The following is a 27,730-nucleotide window of genomic DNA, read 5'->3' on the forward strand; positions in this document are numbered from 1 at the left end:
CACTGATTTTCAGTGAGTATAATAATGGTTTACTGCCTTACGGAACTATAAAAAGGTGTAAGGAAAAAAAAATTGATGAATCAATTAAATCTTTTGCGACTACTTGTTTTTGAGCTTACTCGTACATATTTTTTTACCTGCCGCCACAGTATCGAAACCAAATTTATTTCTGTTTTTTTATCTTTATTTTTTTAAAACATTTTTGTGACTTAATTTTCGTGTCGATTGCACTCATAAGACAATTTTGGCATTTACATTTTACAATTCTTATTATGCTTTGGTTCCAGTTTTTCATGGTATTTCTTTGTTGCTATTTTTTAGTTTTTTTTTTTTTGTTTCAGGCTATGAGCAATTATGTGCTTCTAAATATCACTTTCGTTGACTGTCAATGCGACTACTGATTCGAGGGCTTCTTTAAGTGAGTGTAGATATGTGTAAAGCGGTAATTATTCTATTAGTTTTCACACAGAGGACTTTTATCTAAAATGATAATGAAATTAAACATGTATTAGAAGTGCAAATACTAGTAATTAGAATTCTAGGTTATCTACAAGGTGCGTTCCCCTTTTGGCGCCATCTATGTATATGTCGACTGATGCGTTATAATCTGTTATTTTTATCGATCCAATGAGAATTTCATGACATTTCATGAATTGAAAGTGAAGTTATTGCATTTTAAGTGTCAGTATGTTTGTGTTATCAGTGCGAAAATAAGCTTCGAACAAAGAGCCAACATTATTATTTTTTTTTTTTAATTGGTAAAACTTTTACCAAAACATTTTCGAAATTGATGAAACAAGTTTATGGCGATGATTGCCTGTCCCGTAGCAGAGTGCACGAGTGGTTTCAACGTTTTCAAAGTGGTCGTGAGAACATAAATGACGATCAACATGTGGGCCAATCAATATCTGTGATCACCGGAAATTCCACGGAAACTGTGCGTGAATTCATCAAAAATCAGCCGTATTGATCATTGAAGTTCGCATTTTGATCGAACATTTGGGCTTACGAAAGGTGTGTGCGTGGTTTGTTCCGCACAAATTGACTGACGACCTAAAACTGCTCAGAATCCAACATTCGAAGGGCATCATTAAAGAAGTTGTGACCGATTATTTGACCTAAAATCTCATTTTAACCATTAACCACTCTCCGTATTCACCTGATATGGCACCGTGCGATTTCTTTCTTTTCGGAAAAATGTATTTGCCCATGAAAGGAAAGAGTTTTGCAGACGTAGGGGCCATTCAAAAGGCTTGCACCGGCATACTGACGGTCATACCGGCCAATGAGATAAAACACTCGTTCGACATGCTTTTAGATCGTGCAAAAAGCTGTATTAATGCAGAAGAAGGCTATTTTGAATAAAATAGTTTGAAAATAATTTTAATAATATTTTGTTTTTTGTTAGTGTGTCCAAGCAAAAAGAATTTGAAACATATTATTATTACGAATTTTGAAGAAATAAACTAAGTTTTGGATTTCAAAATAACAAATTATTATCATCAATAATATTACAATGGTCAAACGTCTATTACAGTTCAATTGAGATTATTCATGACCTCACGAGTATTCAGCCAATTTACCTAACCTAAACTAACCTGTCATCAATAACTAAAATTCTATATTCTTAGCTATAAAAAGTATATAACTTTTTTATATTTTTTGATCTATTTATATTTCGTTAAGTTATTTTAAAATAAATTATTTGTGCCACGAAAATAACTAAAAAAAAAATTATTTCCATTTTATTTTCACAAGTGTTCAGTGTCTTTATTAAACTAATTTTATTATTATTTTTTGCCTGCTCATTGCCCTATTATTTTTTTCAATTTTTCATATTTTTTACTTTTAATTTGCACAGGTCAAACGCCATTAAAGTCAAGGAAATCATTTGTTGCCTTTTGTTTTCAGCGAACAATTCGCTGAGGTATTAATGTTGGCTTCACTTTCGTTCCGGCCAAGCCTAAGCCTTCTTCATCATTTATAATATAATAATTATATTATTTCAATATTATTGGATATTTCCCACTTGTAGCTGAGTATTTCTCTGTTTTCTAGTAGTTTCTGCTATTTATTTTTATTTGCATTGTTTGAAATTATGCCTAATACCATTGCCTCCGAAAGTTAGCAATGCTATCCCAAAATGAGTTAATAAAAATTTGCTTCGTTTAGCAATGATTGCTTACAAGGTCAGATATTTTTCGGGCAATCTACAACATAAATGCTTAAAGAACCATTAACTTTTGACACGCTTTTTCGCTAGAACAACCTAAAGCCTGCCATATCGGCTAATGGAATTGTACATGCTGTAATAATATATAATATATTGGTCAAGATAATATTCGTAAAGAAAGAATGACACAAAACATAATTTAATATAAATATAGCAATCTCTTACTTAAACTCGAATCTTAAAATAACACTTTTATATAAATTGTGTTGTATACAATTCTATGCAATTATAACAAAATATATTTTAATTATATTTATGTATATAGTAAATTAAAACTGTTCCCAGTCAAGTAAGTATCCCCAACCCTCTTAACTTATATTATTCGTTGAGAAATAATGAAACAATAAAGATATATTTATATTTATATTTTATTATCAAACTGTTCCCACATGGATGAGTGTTTCCAATAATATAAAAAATAATGTTGAAGATTTTTTATGTATAAAAATAAAAACCGTTTGGAAAAAAACAAAGCTACCCTTAGATCAAAGTGTTCCCAGTAAAAAAACTGTTCTCATATAAAGTTGAAAAATCTTTCGACGTCGTCTGGATCATTTCAATTTAAAAGTTGAAACATATTTCACACTTCGTCCAATAGCTGTAACCGAGTTTCAAATTGTTATTCCATCCTTATAAAGCTAGCAAAATCCAAAGCTACCATTAGTCAAAATCTAAATTCATTTTTAGCATGCATAGACTTATGAGTACCATCAACTATCACAACACTGGTTTTCAGCACATTCTATCAATATCAATAAAGAAAGCTTCACCAATTTACGCCGCAACACCGTTAGCAGCATTTCTCACATCATCTCAATCGTCAACAGCCTCCTCATTATCATTAAACCACAAATTTAACGCCGTCGCCGTTGCCGCCGTCAAGTCACGATCAACATATTTCGTTGGCACACAAAACACAAAGGCAAAGGTAACAGCAACAACGCACCGACAACATCAAAAGTTACAATTCGACGCTAGACAGTGCAACATGACAAATACACCAACAACAAAACGACTTGTAATAGCAAAAATAACAACAAACACTGTTAGGTATAACGGCAAAAACAACAACAAGGTGATAACATGCAAAATCAATGCAATAAACAAAAACAAAACGAAATCAACGACAACAACAACAACAGTAAATGTGAATGAGCTTGCATCGTTGGAATTCCGGCAGATTTTCAATACTCACACATACAGTTGCATGCATAATTACTTATAAAATGCCGTATAATTACATACGTAAGTACTTAAAATATATTATTACAAACCTATATGTATGTATATTAAAGTAGTAGTTACAACAATTTGACGGCGATTAAGCACAATTCATTTGTCAATGCTCGCTTGCGTTGTGGGTGATTGCGGATGACGCTCAATGAATGGCAGAGACGTGTAGTTAATGCGATAATGACATTGTTTTTTTACTTTGTGTATATGTACTATGTATGAATGACAAATTTTGTTTTTTAGGGAAAATGAAATACATATTTAGATAACATAAAAAGAAATAAGTTGTAAAATAATAATAATAAATAATAGGCATCAGTAACGTATGTGCGTACTTCTTCTGCATAGTTAAAATGCAGCTACTTGCTTACAAATCTGGTTAACTATGCTTATTTAGTTTAAAATTTTAGTTCGATTTGATTTCGAAAACTGTTCTCATGTGTACTTTACAACTTGTTAAGTGAAGTTGTACTTGATTTTATTACTTTTCTAGTTTCGATTTATGAAAAAATAAACTGTTCCCATTTTTACAAGTGTTCCCAACCTGAGCGTTTTTAAGAACGTTTCGCTGTAAAAAACATCTACTTACTCATATAATTTAATTTACTCCTTCACTAAAGTGTTCTCAATATAAAAAAACTGTTCCCATATAATGAAGCGCTAATTAATTTGAATTTGAAATCATTTTAATATTTTTTACATCCCGTTAGTAAATTAGTCAAATTTACTTCTTAATTAAAGCTTTCCCGGCAAGAAAACTCTTCCCACTTCAAGTTCAAGTTTTCTAACCTCGTTTTACGTATTTACTTTAGTTCCAGTTTCGATTCATGAAATAATAAACTGTTCACACTTTTCAAAGTGTTCCCTACCCGATTTTAAATATTTTAAATAACTTTTAGTTTTCAGAAAAATCTAATAGTTAGACATACATATATTCAAATTTATTCCTTCATCAAAGTGTTCCCTGTATGAAATCTGTTCCCAACGGTACCATATCATTTTATCATATTAATAGCTCTCGACAATTTGAACTTGAAATAATTTTAATAATTTTTATACATATCTCGATAATACCGATGCCATGCCACGTATCGAAAGCAGCAGCTTTTTTAGACAATTTTTATTTCTTTTTGAAAAATTCTTTGTAGAGATTGTAATTTTCATTCACACACACAGACCCAAAACACGTCCATACAAACAACTCACTCGAATTAAAGCATTATAGCGCTCGGAAAACTGTACGAGTTCTCATAATATTAAAAAATACATAAAAAATCTTCACATATTCCAAGTTAATGAGCATCGCTATAAATATGGGCTTTCAAGGACCCACGCTGTGTACAGAGCCCGATCAGAGTAATGTTTATAATGTTTATTAAAAATTTAATTGGCATTCCCGCGAGAGAAAGAACTTTATGACGCATAGCGCATAGCGAGCAAAACGAAAAGAGCGCACACAAATAAGAACATCTAGCGGATGAGCTAAGAACATCAAGAATCTTGCAGAATAAGTGTAGGAGTGCAATGCCGTGCAATAGAATATTAAAATATGTAAATTTCTGTACGCAAACATGCAAGAATAATTTAATATTACATCGTACATACGTACATACGTACATATTGCACATGCAATATTTGTTGCACAAGATGTAGTTGGCAACACTGCCATTGTTATGGGCAAAGTATGTGCACTGTGCGAGCAAGTGATGCGATCAGCAGATCCATAGCAATTGCCTTTGATGCAAATTCTATAGGAATCTAACAAAAAGCTGTTTTGTTGTTGTAGTTGGCGCTCAGCAAAGTGATTGAGTGGAATATGCGATGTTTACCATTGTTAGTGAATTAATTTTGTAGAAAAAAAGTCAAAATCTGTGCCTTTTGTTGTTGTAGGTGGGTTTGCCAAGTTTTTGTTGCCAATTTGGAGGCAAATTGGCGGTTGTTGTTGTTCTTAGTTTACGCTACTGCCTTTTATATTTTTTGTTTTGCGCGCTCACAACAATGCTGATCTAGAAGATCAATTGTAGCGATCTTGCTTATATGTGTGTGTTTGTGTTTGAATATATTTAATTTGTGTCTGTGTGAGTGCGTCTATCAAAGTACCCCTACCCCTACAACATGCACACATACATTAACATATACACAGGTTTATTTGAAAAACGAACGGTGCTTTAACGGTGCGCGCTGCGCTGCTGCACGATAACAGCTCTGTCGGCGTCGCTGTCGACCGGCGCAGTCGACGGCACACAGTGCGCGGCACGCTACGAAGCAGTCAGAAAAGAAGAGCGCACCTAGCATGTGAACATTTGGCGGTGAGATGCCTCAGCTGCCTTCACGAGCTGCTAGTTGTTGTTATGATGTGCGCTGTTGTGGTTAGTTTTGTTGTTGCTAACTGCTAATATGTGTGTTCATGCTTGCTGCTGGCTTTTGTTACACTTGCTGTTGTTGTTCTTTATTTTGAATTTTTGTTTGAAGCTGTTTGTCGCTGTCGCTTTGTTGTTGCTATTGTTTCGTTTCGCTCGTTTTGCTAGTTGCCGCTGCCGAAGCTCAGCAACACTTCAATTATTTTCATTTCATTTATTTGCTGCTAATATGTGAGCGCACCGTTGTACAGCTGTTATTGCTCTGCTTATTGTTATAGCGCAATGTTTTTTTTTGTTGTTGCTTACTGTAGTTAGCTTCAACGGAGCTATGAAGATGAGTGAGCTTTGCCGCCAAGTCAAGTCAAGCCGAGTCATCAGCAGTCACTACTAAAGCAACTTACATTCCTATTGTTGTTGTTGTTGTTTTTGTTTTGGTGCTTCTCCACAACAGCTAGTAGATATGGTTTCTGACAGCTAGTTGGCAACGCGCGCCCGCTTCAAACAGCTTATTGATATTTTTTTGCAGCTTTTTCCCCCCACATCAGCTATGGCTCAGCCGTTGACGCTCAGCTCATCTGCCGCCGCCGCCGCTGCTGCCATCTCTGTGTCGGCTGCTGCGCTTCTCCTCAGCGCGTTGGTGCTGGGGCGCTTTGTCGGTCGTTTGTCGTTATAAATAGCGTTGCATCGTCGTGTGGAACCCTAATTCATAGCGATCGTGTGTACTAAAAAGTAGCAGTGCCGCTAAACAAAAGACTCAAGTTGCGAACCCGGTAAAGGAAAATTGCGAATTAACGTTGAAATTTGAAAAATAATTCATTTGAGCACATATCATATATACTTTCGGTGTTATTTATCAGCTGTGGCAGCGTTAAAAAATATAATTTTAAAGACATTTGTAGCGTGTGACTAGTGAATTATATACTTTACCAAGTGTAGTGCTGAACTGACAACAAGCTTCTTAGCTTTAGACATCAAAGGATACTACACGAGGATATTATATTTTGTAACCACAAAGTATTGAAACTTTTACTGTGTTTTCTCAGTGTTTCAAGCAGTTTTGGAACAGTTAAAATAATTTCATTTTCAAACAATCGGAAAAAATGATGTCGCTAAAATCGTTGCTGTTTATTGTGAGTACAAAAAATGTTTTTTATAAAAATGTTTAACTTTAAACTGATCTATTGATTTTTTTTGTTTGTGGAATACTTATTTACTCTAAAAAAATTTATTATGTAGACTAAATGTAAAAATTAAACAAAAAAAAAATAATACAAAATAAAATGAAAGAAAAAGCATAAAACTATGAAGGAAAATTTAATATAAAAATATTTAAAAAATTTATAAAAAAAGTAAATAAATTAGTAAGGAAAAGTAAAGTAAAATAACTGAATAACTGGACTAGAAGTAAGCTGTGTTAAATAATATGAATAAAGAAAAAATTTTAAATTATTTTAAGTAAAGTAAAAAATAAAAAACTAATTTAAAAAAATCAAATATTAAGGATACAGAAGTTATTAAAACCATATTTGCAAAAAAACTAATTAATTATAAAATTTTAATATAACAAAAAGTAGCAAGCGTTAGAAAAGAGTAAGCGTTTCCAAAAATTATAATTCATTTTCGAAACTGCTTCGGAAATTTGATGTCCCATTTTATGAAATAATAAATTTTAAATTTAATATTTCTAATTTTAATAGTTTTTTCATAAATTTAAAGATTAAATTAAAATTTTTTAATGCTTATATAAATGTAAATATTGTATATAAATAGTATTAATATTAATTTCCAAATCTTTTATTTTTCCAAACTCGAAAATTATAATATTTTTAATCACACTAAGCACTAAATTAGGTATTTCTTCATTTTCTATTTTAATTAACTTTCTTCAATAAATTTTCACTTCGTTTCTAATTGCTAAGAAAATTCGGAGTTACTCCGAAACGTATAAAGTTAGTTTATTATATCAAAGTGATTTACAATTAATTTAAAATTATTCCGAAAATTCGGAGTTACTCCGAATCATATAAATTCAGTTTATTACATTAAATTGATTTCAAATTCAATTCCTACAAAACTTCGGAGCTACTCCAAAACATATAAATTCAATTGAATGTAATACAACTAATTCCAAAACCGTTCCCAATTATTAAGAAAATTAGGACTTAGTCCTTAAATATTGTGCTTTTATCATCTTATATACATTATAAAAAAGTTTAAAAAGCTAATGACAAAGAAATTCTAAGAAAATTTAAAGTTCAAGCTACAGTTTTGTTAAATCAAAGCTTTCAATAACTCTCATGACTCACAAACTCACTGAATATTAAATAATTTTTATACTCTGTTATTGCTAAACGTAACTTCAAAACCATTTAAGGAACTATGAATTTAATTTAAAAAAAAAATTGATGAATATAATATTAAAAATCTTTCATAGCTGTCAAATGTCTTGTCTATAATTACTTCACACTTCTAACTTTCTTAAAATAAATTTTAAACCAATAAGCATTTTAGAGTTTTAACTAAAAAAGGGAACTTTAAAGTTGTTGATACAAGTTGTTAAAATTTCTTAACTTTCCTGAGTTTATCCAAAAATTAAATTTTTTAAAAATAATATTTAAGATTTTCAAAAATTATAATATTTTAAACACTTCCTTTGTATAACAACAAATTATTTCTTAATTTTAAATTTTTATTTGGAATTAATTTATATTCAATTAATTTCTTTTGCTTTACTTCGAAAAACCAAATTACTCCGAAGCATATAATTTTATTTTATTATATCCAATCAATTTCCAATTCACTTATAATTACTACAAAAATTCGGAGCAACTCTGAAACCTATAAATTCAATTCACTAATAGTTTATGATATTGAATTAATTTTCAAACCATTTTTAATTACTACAAAAATTCGGAGTTACTCCGAAACTTAAAAAGTTAGTTTATTATATTAAAATAATTTCCAATTAATTTTAATTATTCCGAAAATTCGGGGTTACTCCGAAACGCAAAAAGTCAATTTATTATATTCACTTCAATACCAATGCATTTTCAATTACTACGAAATTTCGGAGTTACTCCGAATCGCATAAACTCCATTTATTATATTAAATTAATTACATTTCATTCCTAATTACTATGAAAATACGGAGCCATTCAATTATATTCTAATTACTACATTAATTCGGAATTACTTCGGAACTTGTAAAATTGTTGCGTACAATTACCAAAACTACTACTTTGTTGTTATAATGTTTAAGATATATGTATGCCTTGTCAAACAACCACATGGACTTCATAACAAATATTCTTATCGCCTGATCAATTTTTCTTTGAACTGCTGCACACAATTTTAAAATTATTATAATTTCAAACATGACAGAATAACAAAATTTTAATAATTTTTTGTATTTCACATCCGTTAAACAATAAATAATAATATATTACATTTTAGGCGATTGATAGTGAATACTTTAGTTTTGATTTCTTTTTTTCATATACATATGTACATATCTTGCGAAGAAAAAACTCATTAAGCTAAATAATTCTTTAATAGCCAAAAAGTCCATAATTTACACTTCTCTAGTTTCGGAACAAAAAAATTTCATTTGCTTTAATCTATTCAATGCGGATTAGCAACGCTACTATACACAAAATATTTATATTTCTCGAACTCTTCGTCTTCAATTTGTTTCATCAACTCAACACCTAATTTATTTCGCCATTTATTTTTTCCAATTCCCTTTTATTTCGTTTATTTATATGCCTTATTAAAGTATTTCTTGCTTTTGAGTTCTACCCAACAACACAAACAACTCCGCTGAATCTGTATATGTACATATGTATGTGTGTGTGTGCTTATATGACAACCGAAATCTCTAAGTAGCGAAATATAGTGTGAATATGTGCGGATATTATGAAGTACATGCGCCTCGAAGTATGCTACGTGCTGCTTACCTTACTATATTTAGTACGTGTCCTCACTACAAGTAAATTGAAATTGTACAGCTGTCGCACGCACTAGAGAATAGAAAAAATCACGTACCATATTGCAAAGCTAAAAAAAAGAGCAGAAGCATGCTTCGCTGATGACAAATGTCATTAAGTGTGAGGGAGTGATAGTGAATATAAACGAAACAGAAATGTGGAACAAGAAAATTGTATTAAGAAAATTAGGTGCAAGCATAAAAAATATTGCGATAAATGTGTTTGACAACAAGGTTTTATGAACAGGAAAAAAATGTTAGTTTTGCAAAAAATTTTTTGGAAAAAATTTCTTTCCATTTTGAAATTCCCGAATATAGAATAGAATTATCTGTAGAGATAAAACAAAACAATATTTACAGTAACAACATTTTTTCTGGTATTTTTCTTACGAATAACTTCTAAAAATTCTGAGTTACTACAAAACGGTGATATTTGCACGTTTTTAGCTACTATTTTTCACAAAACAAATTATTCCTAATTTAGTCCGAAAAAGTACCAAAAGTGCGGAATTACTTCAAAACCGTGATATTTGTTGATTTTTAATACTTTTTCACAAAACAAATTATTCCTAATTTACTCCGAACAATTCCTAAAAATTCGGAGTTACTTCAAAATATTAATACTTACTCATTTTAACCACAAAGCTCTTGACAATTATCTTCCTAATAAATTTTGCACACTTTGACGGTTCTCTGAAACTTTTACCAAAATCATTTAATGGACTAAAATCAGAAATTTATTTAATTTTGTATGTATGTATTAATTTTATCTATATACCTTTTTTACGAGTGAACCAAACTTTAATGCATTTAAATAGAAAAAATCAGTCTAAGATTTTTCCTTAAATTCTTCCCTCATTTCTAAAGCCTCATGTGTTTCCCATTCACGCAATTTGGTCTACCCAAGCATGTAATACAGCAAATATTTGCTATAACCCAGAAGCATACATTTAGGCGTAAAAACATCTGTAGTTGTCATTAAGTGTCATAAGCACTTGAAAACAAATGCGAAACACCGATAGTGGACAAATATTGCTAACACTAGAAATTGTTTAACCCCAGTTTTTTATATTTTTATATATGTGACACATTTCCAGTTACAATAAAAAATGGGTAAAACTTTGGAAAATAAAAAAAAAATCCAAAAGAATAGTTAGGTTTTGTGTCACACATTTTATTAGAATTTCGCTAACCTAACAACAAATTATATCCACGAAAATCGGCTCTTCAGCTTACGAGTACTCACAAATGTGTATTTTATGGCTCTCATCAACCCGTACTGCCAGCAACAACTGCTGTCAGTGTGTATTGTTGTACTTTGGGCGGTGCTAATGTCAACTAGAAATATTTACTTTGCTTTTTTATTGAAAAGGGTGTATGTTTTTTATGATATACTAAAGCAGCACAATAGAGCATACAGCAGAAAACTTATCCACACTGACAGGCCAAATAAACGCAGGCTGTTTAAGTACCCGGAAATTTTGTTTGTTTGTGCCGAAACCAGTGGCTTTTGTCAAATTATTGACATGTTTATCCACATAACCATATTTATGTAGGTTCTTTTTGTGAGTGCGATGTTGGTTACGCTTTTTTGTTATATGAACACTTATCGAGCTTACGCTCATAAAAAAACAAAATATAAATTTACTGAATCTTTTTACATTAAGTTTTACTTCTAAAACAACATTTTGAATAAGTTTATCTTCAATCAGAGATGCTTTTAATTTTTCGGAGTTACACTGAATATTTAAGTTTTAAGAAAACTCCAAAAATATAGATCAGAGCGCTGTTTATATGAGTATAAACTTTTTACATACTTAAGAGCATAAGCAAGTGATGTTCGTAGTAACTCCGAAAATTTAAATTCATTAAAAACTAAATATTTAAAATTATTTCATTTAAAAACTTGAATTTTACACATTAAAATTCATTTGAAACCAATTTATCATTCTTTCAAGTTTTTAGTTTTTCGGACTTACACCGAATATTCAAATTTTTATGAAACTCAGAAAATGCAGACTCAGGCCATTGTAAATATACGTTTCTGCATAAGCTAAGAAAAATTCGGAGTTACTCCGAAAACTTAAATATTTATGAAACTCAAAACTAAAGCCAAAAGCATTGTTTAAAGAAACATAAGCATTATATACACGTTATTGCATAAACAAAAGCAAAGTTCGGAGTTACTCCGAAAAATTTAATTGTTCCAAAATTAATTATTTCAAATTATTTCTCTTTGAAAATTGTGCTTATACTTTCTTGCGCGAAAATTAAAATGAAATTAATATGAACGCATTCTGTATAGTTTCCAAATATAATAATTTCAACATCGATATTTTAATTACTCAGAAAATACAATGCACTTGTTAGTTATTATTAAATGGCAGCTCTACACATTCCAACTACACAAAAGTGCGCAACACTTTTCACTTCAAAGCGTTATTAAACGTTTTTATTACTAATAAAAATATTGTTAGAATTCATAAGCCATTAGTAATGGATAAAGTCGACAAAAGCATATGCTTAAATACGCTAATACAATTAAATATAAATGGTACACGTGTGTTGATCATTTGCATTTTAGTACCGCGGTTAACCGCCTAAAAGCATGCGAAATGTTAACAAGCAGCAAACATATACAAATGCATATCACTATAACCCAACAAAACCGCTTCAAAGTGGGAACATTTTTCTGTGGTGAGTAAAACATGACGCAACATGGTTAAAAGGTATGCGAAAGGAATTTTTCAAAATCCAAATATAAAATGATAATATAATGTAAATATAAACAAATAAATTAAAAGCAGATTTTGCAGAGAAACTTTTTTCATTTAAATAAAAGTGTTTTATGCTGATTTGCTTTTGTTTTAGTATATGTGGTTGTTGAGTAAAATGGTGAGAGTAGACCGACGGTATCTACATAATTTGACTAACAACTTCTCTCACAGCGGTTTACAGCTTAAATAAACGCTTAACAAACAATATTTATACGCCTTGCCAATTAGTTAGATTTTAATGCAGACATTGGTGAAGCTGTTCTAACGCCTAAAGGTATGCTAAAATCTGTTATTAATTGCTGTTGAGCAGGAAAGAATTAATAATAAACAGTTTAAACAACATTTTTATCAAAATTTTATTGCCAGTTAGCTATTTTTTATTCCGAAATTTTCGCTTTAAAACTATAAAGTATATTTTCTTGTTTTATGTTAATATATTTTGTTTTATAAAATATGTTTATAACTCTTGACATTGTATTCCTAATTATTCCGAAAGTATATTACGCCTAAAAGCACACATGTAAATACATATTTTTTTATTTCTTGCGTTGCTAACTGTCTTTAAGTTAATTATAATTTCTCCGAAAGTTTTCGGAGTTACTCCTAAAAGTAAAAAAAAATGTTTACTTGCAATCTTAAAACTCAGTTTTTTAGCTAACTTGCTTGTTCTACCTTCTTTCAATACATATTTAAAAAGATATATAAACCTTGTCAGCCAACCGCAACGACCACTTAAACAATCCCATCGCGTTATTTACCTTCCTTGGCTTTTGTACAAGTTTTTGACTTTCTCTAACTCAACCTTCTCTACAAACGTTCTTGCAACTTATCTTTACGCGGTACTTTTACTTGACTTCTTCGTCGACTTCTCTAACATTTATTTCCGCAAACAATTTTCCGCAAGTTTTCAACTGCAACAACAACATAACGCACAAATATCTTGCCTTGCAGCAGCATCGTCAAGCTTGTCTAGACGCCGCCATCACCAAGACCACCACCACCGCCACCGACAATGGCTGCCGTTAGAACAGACAATTAAAAACGCCCAAAATGCGCGTGGCATCACGTCTTGTTGCACATTGTTATTGCAGCAATGGCAACCGCAGAGTAAAATACTTAGCTTTTTTGTATTCTCTCTTTTTTCCTTGATAACGAAGTAAACGTTTGCGGCATAGTCTACGTCAGTCTGTGGACTTTTTTCCTAAGCACTTATTTACTTTTGCTAAGGGGTCGCCGCCCCGTCCACATACACTTATAAATGCATGCGAGGACGAAGCCCTATCCTTGCTAACGGTATAGGCAATTTTGCTGCTGCTTCCCACCCCTCCTGCAAAATGAAAAAAAGTACACCGTAAACACCCAGCCAGATTACTAATAGCGGCTGCAAGTGGGCAGTCATCTGCTCAAATAAATAAGGTAACCCTGAGCATTTGTAGGCTTGGCACACACATACAAATATAAGTAATTTTGGGAACATTTGGCTACACTTTTAATGCGATTTTTTCCATTTTCATGCGAGAACATAAAAGTCAGTTTAGCCTGCCGCCATTTCAAGGGGTCAAGATGTGTGGCGTGCATTGCAATCGTATAAAAATTGGACTGTCTATAACTGCAAATGTACTTAACGGTACTAATGTGAGTCTGTGTTGGTGTAAGTACGTGTGCAAATATAAAATATTTGCCCTTCTGGCGGCTCACGTTTGCTGCCTTTGGCAGTGAAAATGCAGCGTTTTTGCTTTCTGTCCTGCCACACCCAATCGAAAAGCACTTAAAGACCAAGAGTGAAAAAAGCAAATATTTACAAAAAAATGTGTGTTATTTATATTATATAAATTTAAAATATGAATTAAGAAAATTATTCAAGGAAATATAAAAATATAAATTTCTCCGAAAAATTTGGACTCACTCCGAAAGCAAAAATTAGATATTCCACTATGAAATACGCTTATGATTTCATACTTATTACTTTTAAATAGCTCCGAACTTTGGCGATCGTATTACAAAATAATGGCAAGCTTATTTAGCACTTTCAAAGCAGAAAAATTTGTATATTCCATCACTTCTCTCATGTTTCTCCAACTGTTCCGAATTTCTCCGAAAAATTCGGAGTTACTCCGAAAGCAAAAAAATCAATATTCCGCCATGAAATACACTTATGGATACAATTTTATTACATTTAAGTAACTCCGAAGCCTTCCAAAAAACTCTGAGTCATTTTGAAAGCTAAAAAGTTATATTTCACCACAAAATACATTTAACATTGCACTTCTGTTATTTTTAAGTTATTTCTAACTTTTCTCCAAAAGAATTTGGAGTCACTCAGAAAGCAACCAAAAAATCTCTCAAGCTACTTAAATATCCATCTACTAATTTTTTAATGAAAAATATAGCTTATCCAAATAATTCACTAAATATCCCCCCACTGTAACAATTGCGTGTATGTATGTACATACATACATATGTAAATAGCATAACACAAAACTTTAGTCAGATGATTGTTATGTGAAGTGGCAACACACGCAATAGCAATAACAGCAATGACAACCACAAACGGCAAATTCAAGCGTATCAATACGCCCGTACACTTTCAAATAAAGGCGTATTCCTGTATATGTATGTAGATGTGTATGTACTGCCATTTTATGGCCGAGAGTTTGTAATGCAACCCACTTAAATGTGTTAATGCTGCGTGTAAAATGCAAAATTCAACAAGAAATGCGCAATTACAATAAATTAAATAAATGAAATCACAATTAATTAAATTGCTTAAGTGCAACAGCGTTGGCAACAACAACAAAAACAATTTAAGCAAAAAATGCAAAAGACAAAATGCAAACAAAGTGGAAACGCCACACACAGCGGCAGCCGCAAGTGGCTGCGGTTGGCGAGAGTCATAGAGGCAGTCAGCCGCAGTGATGATGAGGCAAGTGCAGTGACTTGGAAAATAATTATACAACAAATGGAGCAGCGGCTCAAACCAGCACACCTGCATTAAGTGTGTGATAAAATGTAGCATCTTCAAAAGCGAAAGCAGCAACAACCACAACGGTGAGTGTCTGCAAAGCAGTTGTTGTTGTTGAGCTGCCTTAGTTTGTCTGTAAAGACATTTCGGCTGATGACTTTTGCTTTTTTTTTGCTGCTCGCACAGAGGAAAATTTGTTGTGTTAAGACATGCGATAATGTAAGCAACGGCAGCAACAACAACTATGAGTAATGGTAATAACATCAACCGCATGTTGCACACAACAACAAAGCCAACATACGGGGGTAAGAGTGGAAGATCTGTTGCATAGCCCGCATTTTTGCATACTGCAACGTTTTTCCATGTATCGCATGGGGAATTCTTCATGCACAATGGGTCACTTTAACAATTCGATGTTTATAATTATTTCCAATCGATATAAAATTGAATAAATTTCGGAGTAATTACAAATATTCGAAGTTCATATTTAATTTCAATTAAAAAATTTAATTTTTTTCGGAGTTTCGTACTCTCTTTAAATCCATATATGTTTTTAGCATATTTTCGGAGTAATTACAAATACTCGATTTATTTAGAGATTTAGTGTGCTTTTACGGAATTCATTAAAAAATTATTTTCGGAGTTATCGCGCTTCGTTAATTGACTTATTAAATACAATATAAATTCTAATAAAAGGGGACAATTATTATTATAACAATCTTATTGATTGCTTTTATAAAACAGTAATTTATAAAAAAACAAAACTTTAAAAAAATATTTTCGGAGTAAATATTTTTAATGCTATATGTCTTTTTAAATGAAAAAATAAGCATAAAAGTTAATAATTTATACAAAAATATAACTGTAAAGAATCTCAAGGAGAAACCCACTTGTTAGGCATTTTCGGAGTAATTATATTTTCCATACTAATTCAATTAATTTCAAGTTTGAATGCAATATCATATATTTTTGTTCAGATTTTTGAATTAATTTACTATTTTATTTTCAAATTTCGTTATAAAATTAGCACCAATTTGCACACTTTCAACCCACTGTGCCACTCTTCTACTCGCCAACACTGGCAGCAATTTTATTTAATAAACGCATACTTTAAATTCCTCCGGCAGCTAATTCATGCTAAACTGCACTGAGTACAAAAGTGCTACAGGGGGAGGCGCGTTGGGTGTAGGTTTGATAATTTCAGAAAAAGAAGAAGCAGCAGCGGCACTATGTGCAATAAATGCCAATTGCCTGGGCAATGCAAGCGCAATCAAACTGATTAAATGATGGAGCGAGTAATTGAATGCATGAGTCGCGCTCAGCCAGTGTGGCATTGCAGCAGCGCAATGAGTGGCAATGATGTTTGCCACAAAATGTTGCAACAAAATAGTGTGCAAATTTCACAAATTTACAAAAACAAATTATTATGAATTTTCCCAAGCGCAAATTCAAAGCGAATCAAATCATTCGAGTGTTTATTGATTGACATTGTTGTTGTTATTGTTGTTGTTGGTGCAGCTGTTATTGTTTTATGATTTGATTAGCTGTGTAGCTGTGCGTGTATAAGTGCCGCAACGCTGGAAAAATTGTTTCGAATCGTTGTTGGAGTGCACGCGCTGACTGTGAGTGGTGCACCACCATCGCCACACACACACACATGCACATATATCTACAAACATTTGAGTGGCAATGAGATACGCGCAGTTTGGTTTACTGATTCGTCTGTTGCAAATAGCCGTGTATGTGCAACGCCGAGTTGGCGCGCTTGCCACAAATAATCAACGCTGCATTGTTGCAGCAAAACCGCACGCATTTTTTACGCCGCACACGCGCACATATACACACAGAAAGACACGCTTGTTTTCATTCTGAGCGCTTGCCTCACACACACACACACACGCGCATCAATCTAGCTCAACCACTCGGCAAGCCACTCATCGTCGCGCATTGTTTCTGTATCTGTTGTTGTTGCTGTTGTTGTTACTGTTTACATTTATTATGACAGCACTGTAGCTGCTGCTGTTGCTAACGCCACTCACGATGGCTGATGATGAGTTTGAAGTGGCAAGTGCAAATTGCCAAATTTCTGTGTGTATGTGTGTGTGTGTATATATGCAATGGCGTGCGTGTGCGCTGCACTGCTAACCACACAATGGCACTTTTCTGATTGACAAGTGTGGGGCGCTGAGTTGGTGGCGTCGGCACTGGCACGACGGTGGGCGTCGCGATTGCGTGAGTTTGTGGCGCGTTTGAGCCGTCTCTATTACAATAGCTTGCAACACACTCTGCGGCTTTTGCGTTGGGAAATTACATGGATTTGGAAATGCACACACACACACATGCGTATTGATATAATTGACAGCAACGCAGACGCATGTTGCAAAAAGTGTTTCAAAAATAATTTAAAACACACACACATATGTATGAATGTGAACTTATATATATGTATATGTTTGTAAATACAGTGCCAATCCAATGATGCTAATGAGTTGAGCAAAAATACATGTGAGCTGGTAAGATAGTTATATCGTACATGCTTCTAACATTTAGAGCTCTGTGGCTTGGATTATTTTCCAGGGCCGCTGCACACTCAATGAAGAATTTGTTGTCATTGGACAACTACTTAATATAGCTCCAATAAAAACCGTTGAAATGAAGTTCTTCTGCGGAATATTTTATTTGTGAAAGGTATATTTTTACAGCCAAATTTAACGTTTTTTTTCTTCTTTTTTTAATTAAATTTTGTATAAAAAAAAAATTTTTAATTTTTGAGCAAAAACTGTTCATAATTTTTCATTTTTTTATTTTTCATACTATTTTTTTTAAGCAGAATAAGCATTTTTGTTATTTTTTTAGTTCATTCATATCATATGAAAAAATAAAAATATTACCATAACACGTTTATATGAATATTTTATGTTATTAGACTGATCTAATATAACATTGTAAATAATAATTTAAAAACAAAAGTTTCTAAATATTTTTTTAGTATATTTAAAGCAATCAATTTTAATATTACAAATTTTTTAAATATTTTTTTTTTTTGCTAATTTAATATGTCTTTTAAAAAAATTTTATCATTTTTTTCTTTCCGTAAATATTTAAAAAATGTTAATTTTTCTGAAAAAATTCCAAAATATTTTCTTTTAAATTTCTAATTCTAGTATTTTGTACTCATTCATTGATTGTGAATATTTTTTTTCCAGAAAAAAAATCTCAAATACTATTTTTATATTAAAATTTTTTTAAATAATCTTTTATTTAGTTCAATTATATTTTTTTTAATTTTTGCAACTATTTTTCTTTGTGTAATTTAATAAAATAAAATTATATAAAAAAATTTATTTAATTTTTTAAAAATTGTAAAAATAATTATTATATCATTTTTAAAAAACACTTTTTTGTCAATGATTTTGATTTTGAATTTTTTAAATAATTCTTTTTAACTTAATAATTTTTTGTTTTAATTTTTACAACTCTTTTTCTTACCGTAAAATGCAATAGTTTAAATACAAAAATATAATGAATTTTTTAAAAATCGAAAAAATTTATATTTTTCAAAACCAAACTTTTGGGTGAATATTTTTAATTTCTGAATTTTTTAAATAATCGTTTTTTTTTAATTTAATTATTTTTTTTTAATAATTTTTGCAACTTTTTTTCCGTACAAATTTAATAAAATACAATTGAATACAAATATTTTTTATTTCTTAATAATATTATTATATTTATTTTTTCGAAAAAAAACTTTTGTGTCAATATTTTCGAATTTTTTAATTAAACTTTTTTATTTAATTTTTTTTAAATAATTTTTACAACTTTTTTTCTTTCTGTAAAAAGTTAATAATATAGAACTGTTAACAAATATTTATTTATTTTTAAAAAATCGTAAAAAAATTTATATTTTCAGAAAACCTTTTCTGTGAATATATTTAAAACAACATTTTATTCTTTCTGTTAAAAATTAAATAATTTTTAAATTACAATTTTTTATACTGCTTTTGTTACTATTAAAATATAAATACAGTTTTGTTCAAAAAAAATTGCAAAATACTTTTTTGAATTTATAATTTTAGTATTTTGTACTCATTTAATAAAATTTTAATATAATTTCTCTCCACAAAAAGATCGGAAATGCTTTCTTTTTTATTTCTAATTTTAGTATTGTGTACTAATTTCTTAAAACTTAAATATTTTTTTTTGTTCAAAAAAATAAAATATATTTTCTCTTTCTACTTTCTAATTCTGGTGTTTTTTTTTACTAATTAATTAAAATTTATTTTCAAAAAAATCCAAAACATTTTCTCTTTTTTATTTCTAATTTATTTTTTTTATTAATTTTTAAAATCGAAATAAAATTTTTCTCCAAAAAAAATTCAAAATATTTTTTTTTCTTAATTTCAAATTCAAGTATTTTTTACTAATTTACTAAAATTTTAATAAAATTCGTTTCCAAAAAAATTTCAAAAATATTTGTTTTCATTTTCTAATTATAATATTTTGTACTAATTTATTATAATTTGAAAAAAAATTTGCAACATTTAAAATTTTTTTTTTTTTTTTGAATTTCGAATTTTTGTATTTTGTACTAATTTAGTAAAATTTGAAATTGCAATTTTTCAAAAAAGACAATTCCAAGGTATGTTTTATTTACTAATTCTAGTAGTTTTTAGTTTTTTACTATTTATATAAGATAATTTAAATAATATTTATTGTAGTTATGTAATGTATACAATATTCCATTTTATATATTAAAAACAATTTTCCAAACCAAAATTTAATGCCATTCCGTTCAACTCTATTTTAGATTTTTGTAAATTTACATCTTCCGTTAATTATAAGGCCACACGCCATAGCGGTTTTTTCGCCATCGTATAACCCACTTAGCGCAATCAATCAGACATATCACCTTACTATACAGTTGCCTTCACCACAAATTCTAACTCAAGCAGCAATTCTGTTTTTTGATTGGAAATCCAAATTTCAACATTTGCGCCGAAATGCGGTCGTTTTTCGCTCATTTACATGCAAACACGCAAGCAATTGTTGGCATACATATCATTAGCGCCGCCATATTGCCACATGCCACATGCATCAGATTTCTTGCCACAGCTTCGCGTAAGTTACGACACCCAAGGAAATTTGTAATATCAAAAACCGAAAGAAACGATACAGATTGCGGCTACACGTGCTCACCTAAACGCACACACACACACACTTAGGCAAGTGCTGTCATAAAGAACAATAATATGCGTGAGATAATTCACATTAAGAACACTAATGGTTGCATAATTAATATGCGGATCTGTATGTTTCTCCATGCATGCATAATTTATAGCTGCATTCACTACATACATATGTATATGTAAATATGCATGCAGAATACAATATGGGTGCATACATATGTATGTATATGTATGTTATGCAATTAGCAATTATAGCTTGTAGCTTTTATGGCAGTGGCTACTGGCGTTCGTTTAGCTTTTGTACAAATTTTTATTGGTCTCAGCCGCTTATGGCTGAGGTGTCAAGCATTTAGTAGCCATACATATTTAATAGACAGCAATACCTCATGCCTACTCAGGTGCTTATGTGGCAGCTTTGTTCTAAACAATGCATGTTGTGGCATTAACTTTCGCATGTTCTCAGTGACTTTTATGTGAACTTTCGTAATAATGTCAGTATATATGAAATACAGTTATAGTAGATATATGTACATGTATATATTCATATATATTCAGTTGCCTGCATGTACAATTAATATAAATATGCAAAAAAAAAGGTTTTGCAAAAAAAACGTTCAAGTTCGATTGCACCCTACCCTATACATATACAAAAATTCTTCACACGAACTTTGATTGGTCAGTTTCTATGGCAGCTATATGCTTATGTCATTCGATTTGACCACTTTTTGGACAATAATTCGTGTTAAATTTCATCAATATGTTTTGTCAAACAAAAAGTTCTCCATACAAGGAATCTTTTAATTTATATAGCAGCTTTAGGCTATAGTGTTCCGATATAGACGGTTCTGACAAATAAACAGAATCTTGGAAAGAAAAGGAACTGTACTAAGTTGCAAATGGATATCTCAAAAACTAGTTGGCGTATATACAGACAGACGAACTTGGCCACATCGTTTCAGTTGATCATGCTCACCTTTTATATCGTCACCTAAAATGCAAAACAACATATTATATTATAAAAAAAAAATTGAAAATCATTAACAGATATAATAACCAATATTTAACCATTTTATAACCAAAACTTAAATTTAAATCAGAGTGGTCGGTTCCGTCAGAAATGACGCATAGCACTCAAATAGTATTCCTTGTTGACAGTTTGGTCATTTGGAAGGAATTCGGAGTGCACCACACCTGGATAATCGAAGAAAACTGCCAACATAACCTTGATTTTTGACGAGGTTTTTTCTTCAGCTCACCTTTGCCACCATATTCGGCCGGTTTATCATCCGATTTTGCGTCGTAAGCGTATGACTAAGACTCAACGCTAGTAAAAATATGTTTGATGACATCCTGTTAGTCAGAAAGCATTGTTTCACACACATCAACGTGACGCTGTTTTTCGAAAAAAAATTTAGACCAGTTGTGCTTTCACTTTTCACTAATCCTCTCAATATTGCAAAGATGTCAGTAAGGTCTTTGACTTTTAATTGTAGATTCTGAAGTACCAATTCCATTATTTTTTTAACGCGTTGAATATCAGTTGATGTTGATGGCCGTCCAGGACGTGGCGCGTCGTAACGTGTTCTCGACCCTCTTGGAATAATTTGTACCAATCAAAAATACTGTATCGCGACAAAAAATTATCACCGAAGACTTTTTCTAAAATTCAGAACAATTCGGCATCAGAAATTTGATTCCCCTTACAAAATATAAAGGAACTTCTGTCTTGAGTAATTTCACTCATCGAAAAAATCGGCGAATGCACTTTATGTACTTCAGAAAGCCAAGTGTATACTAAACACTAATGATTATTTTGATGTGACATTTGGCGCAGATGTCTCTGACTGTCATACCAACCTAGAAGAAAAATATTCCTACGAATAGGTGTTTGCACGAAATTTAAATTAAAAAGTCTTACTATTTTTTGCCCACAGCAGTAAGTAAGTATTATTTCTTTTTCTTTCTATGAATATTAAAGTAATCTACGATTTTCTGAATACCAAAAATTTCACATAAGAACACAATATACATACTTACACGCATGCATATTTACATTTGTGTTCAAACGTACATATACTATACTATACATACATACACAAATCCCACCAAAATTTAATTTAATTTTTTCCATTCTTATCTACCGCCATTAGCGTCATATTGCATGAGAACAAACAGTTGCAATATGCGAATATGCGCGCTTGCCTCTTGCCTCTTGCTTCTTGTCATTACTTGCAACAGACGCGGGAAACATTTGCCCTTCTTGCTGTGGCCAAAAACGCGTCTAACCTCAAATTCAGTGCAGCCGAAATGAACACAAACATTTGTCTGGCCATAAGCGCTTCACTCAAGTACTTCCATGTGTTGTTAGTGTTATTGTTGTTGCACTTGTAGCATGTCTGCTGTTCAACCATATTTGTGTTTTGGCTGCTTGTCATGTTGCAAGCAGCGACAAAACGAAAAAAGCACACAATATGTGAAGCAGGTCGCAGGAAAAATCGAAATCAAATGCAAATAACAACAAAAACAATAACAATAACAAAGCTAACAAAAGGCAGCCAGTAGTAAAATCAATGCGAAGCAAATAAGGCAGAAGCGAAAGATATTCGAAGATTGCTCAGCAAAAAATGTGCACATATGCGAATGTTTTTGTACTTGTGTGTGTGTTAGTGTGCGTGTGTGCTTGTAAATATGCACGGTTGGCGCAATGATGCATGCAAGTTGAACTAGCGCGCTTGAATGCTGCGCAAAGGTCAGATTTTCGTATGAGTTTCGGTGCACTTGCAACACACGTACCGACACATGTGTGCATGCAACAATGTCTTGCCACAAGCACACAAGTTCATATTTATGTATGTGTGTACACATGCGAGTTGCTGCACATTTTTTCCGTTTAGTGCCTGCTTTCAGTGACAATCATTGGCGCTTTTTTGCCAGTCGTTGCATGCCGCAACGGCGCGTTGTTGCCAATATATCAACTAATATTTATTTCTATGTAATTTTTTGCATTTTATTTAATTTTTATTTCGCTTTCAAATCATGTCAAAATATTACCAATATTTATTTGGTTGCATGCCACATGCGCTGACATTGCATGCTGGCACGCCAAACTCAAATGTCGCCCAATCACAATCAGCCTGGCAATAATTTAATTAAATGACAAATAAAAACACGAATTTCGCATATATCAAAAATGGCGCGGCATATGCAAAGTAGCAACAAAATCGAGAAAAAAAATCAATAAATTTGCGAAATTTCAGCCGCTGATACGTTGCATTAACATTGGCAATAAATGTTGCACATGAAACGTTGCATATATTTCCATGTTGCATATAGTATTCGTGCACGCACAGACTTACATATTTATATTATATTTATATATGTATATTATGTATATGTATATATTGTATGTGTACTATTCGCGTATTGAAGGTGTGTGTGGGTCATTTTTCATTTTTCCAAGCGACATTTGCCGAATGAGGCTATTTTAAGGTAGAACTTTGAAAATAAGACCTACTTTTGATTAAGGTTTTTTAATTAGAAAATATACAAATTTTTAATAAAAACTGAAAAATTAAAATACGGTGCATTAAACTTTAAATACAATAAAAAATTGTTTCTAGTAATTTCAATATTTAAAATTCTTTATAAAAAATATATTTTTTATATTAAAAAAAATGAGAAATATTGTCATATTATTAAAAAAAAAAAACAATAAAAAATTGAATTTATATATAATATTCAATATTCATATATTCAAAATTAAAAAAAAAAAATAATAAAAAAAATGTATGTGAAAAATATGAGAAATATTGTCATTTAAGTAGTATATTTAAAAATATTTCTCATAAACATTTTATTTAAATTTTAATTGAGAAAAAGGAAATTTAATTAATATCTATTTAAAATTATTATTTACATTTAAATATTTTTATATATAAACTAATGAAAAATATTATGATATAATTAATTTTACTAAAAAAAAATTATGTAAAAAAATTAAAAATGTTGCCTAATATCCAAAAGTTTTTTGTTGAAAGCAATAAATAAAATTAATATATTTCTAAAATGTGTTGCAAATAATTTTGTTTTTGCATTTAAAAGTTAAAAGTTTATTAAAAGTAATTATAGAAATATAAATTATCAAAAATTTCAAAATTAAAAAATTACTTGTATAGTTAAAAAAATTAGGAATATTGTCATTTAAATAATATATTTAAAAATATTTTTCATTAACTTTTTATTTATATTTCTTTTCCATAAAAAAAATAAAATAAAAAAATAATATCTTTTTAAAATGTGATGCATAAATTTTTTTTATATTTAAAAATTAAAACTTTATTTGTTTCTTAATGTAAAAAAATGATAAGTACTGTCATAGATTTAATACTATTAAAACAGTTATTTTTCTATCCAAAAAAAATATAAAAAATTTCAATATTCAGAATTATAAAAAATATTTTTATTAATATTTTCAAAATTGAGAAACGTATCATAAAAATAATAAACAAATATATTTTATATGTTAAAAAACAAGAAGAATTCTATTATATTTAATATGATTTAAAAAAATATTTTTGTATTTCAAAGTAATTAAAAATATTTTCATACTTTCAATATTACAAACACACATTTATTAATATTTTCAAAATGAATAATTTGTTCATTAAAATTATATCTTTTGTATGCAAAAAAATGAGGAATATTAAACTAATTTAATTCATAAATTTATTTTTAATTAATATTTTATTTAAATTTATTTAAAAAAAAAAAACATTTTTTTACTATCTTTATAAAAAAAATTTTAATTTTGAAATTCAATTAAAAAATCTTTTTATAATTCTGAATATATAAAAATATTTTTAATATTTTTTTATATAATTTTTTTTTTTTAATATTATGAATACATATTTAAAATAAATGTATATTTATTAAAAAAAAAAGTTATTCGCAACAAATTTTTTATATTAGAAAAAATAAAACTTTATTAATTTTTGAGTATTTTTATTTTATTATAATTATTAAAAATAAATTTGCTCAAAACAATTAATGTTTTAACATAACTGCATAAAAATAGAAAAAATTTTCACATTAAAAAAAATATTTTTTATTTTGGAATATACATATATACAAGTAAATTTGAAGACACAATATTTTTCTTAAATGAAAATAAATAAATTGTTATATAAACTATTATTCCTATTGCATATATGAAACTCACACTTTACTTATTACTCTCCCGGGCCATGATGGCATGATTCCATTCTAAATATATGCTAAATACTCTAACCCCATAAATGCACCGTTTTTGCATTTGAAGTCGTTAATATCACAAAATTCATCAGTTTCCACCTCTTTTTTGCATACGTTTTCCCAAAATACAAAATTTCGCTCACTAGACTTGATTAGGTGAGGTGACAACCAGAGATTTTGCGCGAAAATGCTCAGCTACTTGCTCATTGAATTTATGTACATAGTTTTGACACGAGAATCGCTGGATTTTGACATGTCAGTTAGAGCGCATAATTTTGCATAGAATAACTAAATATTTGGTGGAGGTTACAAGTAAATGTAACTCATGAATAACTGATTGCCTGGAAAACATATGCGCATGTGCGAATTTAAGCACACCTAAATCATTTGAATAAAATTTTAAAATATTTGGTCAGAAAATTTAGCTAGGCGCACCTAATATCTAATGAAATGCGAAATTCTAAAATTGTTTTAAATGAGGGAAACAAAAAATTTTATTATTATTGGAATATTATGTTCAATATATTTCCTTTAAATTTATTTGATATGCACTTAGTAACAGAACTCATTTTTTTTGATAGCATTAAAAAGTTCAAAAAAGTAAAGAACGTGAAAACATTACTTTTTTATCTTATTTGTACACAGAATTCTTAAGGGGTTATATCCACTTGCGAGGCAGAAAAAACGCGTTTTTTTGTGAATTTTTTCCAAAGAGGCATTTTATTTTATACATTAATGAAAAAAATGTACTTAAACAGAATTTAATGTACTTTACAAATCAGCGGTTTATTTAAAAAAATATTGGATTTCCTAGATCCTGTAGATGATCTGCGGAGAGACGTCCAAAAAAAGGTGCTTGGCGGTGAGCAAGATATCTCTGGTCCAAATTATCTGAAAACCAAAAACCAAAAATATTTAGTTTTGTGATAAATAAATACAGGTAATGATCGAAGGTCTAGTCAAAATTTTGATTTTTGACAAAATGGCGACAGTTCAAAAAAAAAATTTTTCATTAAAATTTTTCACTTCAAAGTGGCTTAAAAAATCGAAATTATTGTCGAAAACCGTATTCCTTCGATCATTACCTGAAAAATATATCTGAGTAAGTCGTGTGAAAATTTCAAACCGATCGGTTTAGCGGTTTCGGAGAAATTTTGCTCACCGACTCTGAAAACACGGTTTTGAGATAAACGCGTTTAAAGTTTCGGGAACGATTTACGATTTACGTGCTCCGCCTACTTTCGAACGTTCAGAGACGTTCTTAGTAAAACGCTCATACCTCCGAAACTAATTGTCGGATCGATTTGACATTTTCAGAGAATATTCTTGAATATATGTACATTCAAAAAATGAATTTTGAATGAAAAATCGATTTTTCGAAATTTACAAGTGGATATAACCCCTTAAGACAGTAAACGATTTGAAATAATTTAATAAAATTGAATTAAATTAAAAAAAATTAATTAATTTAATTTTAATTAACTTTTCTCTATTTTGATTACCCGTGAGCAATTAAATAATTAAAAAGTTCTCATACTAATTATATAATTATTAATCGAAGTGGGTGAAAAAGCGATTAATTTTATATTAAAAATCCTAACTTGAAGATGGAAAAATTGATTATTATGTGTTAATTAATTATTATGTTTTCTTCTTCAAAAAAATCTAGCTGAAAATTTGATTGAATTATTTTCGAGCGATTATGGTAGCATGAGTTGCACTAAAGCTCAGCAGGTGTCTACAA

At 30.1% G+C, this 27,730-nt stretch overlaps 1 protein-coding gene across 1 annotated transcript in view; it reads left to right on the forward strand.

The window, feature by feature from the left end:
* The first annotated feature begins 6,525 nt into the window (after positions 1 to 6,525).
* LOC105224549 (pro-resilin) overlaps positions 6,526 to 27,730 on the forward strand; it is a 51,710-nt gene continuing 30,505 nt past the window's right edge. Inside the window, exon 1 of the mRNA XM_011202669.4 lies at positions 6,526 to 6,956. Coding sequence (XP_011200971.2) covers positions 6,927 to 6,956 — 30 coding nt within the window. The 5' untranslated portion in view covers positions 6,526 to 6,926. The remainder of the gene's footprint in view (positions 6,957 to 27,730) is intronic.

Source organism: Bactrocera dorsalis, chromosome 3 (assembly GCF_023373825.1).
Source record: "Bactrocera dorsalis isolate Fly_Bdor chromosome 3, ASM2337382v1, whole genome shotgun sequence".
Taxonomy (NCBI): Eukaryota; Metazoa; Arthropoda; class Insecta; order Diptera; family Tephritidae; genus Bactrocera; species Bactrocera dorsalis.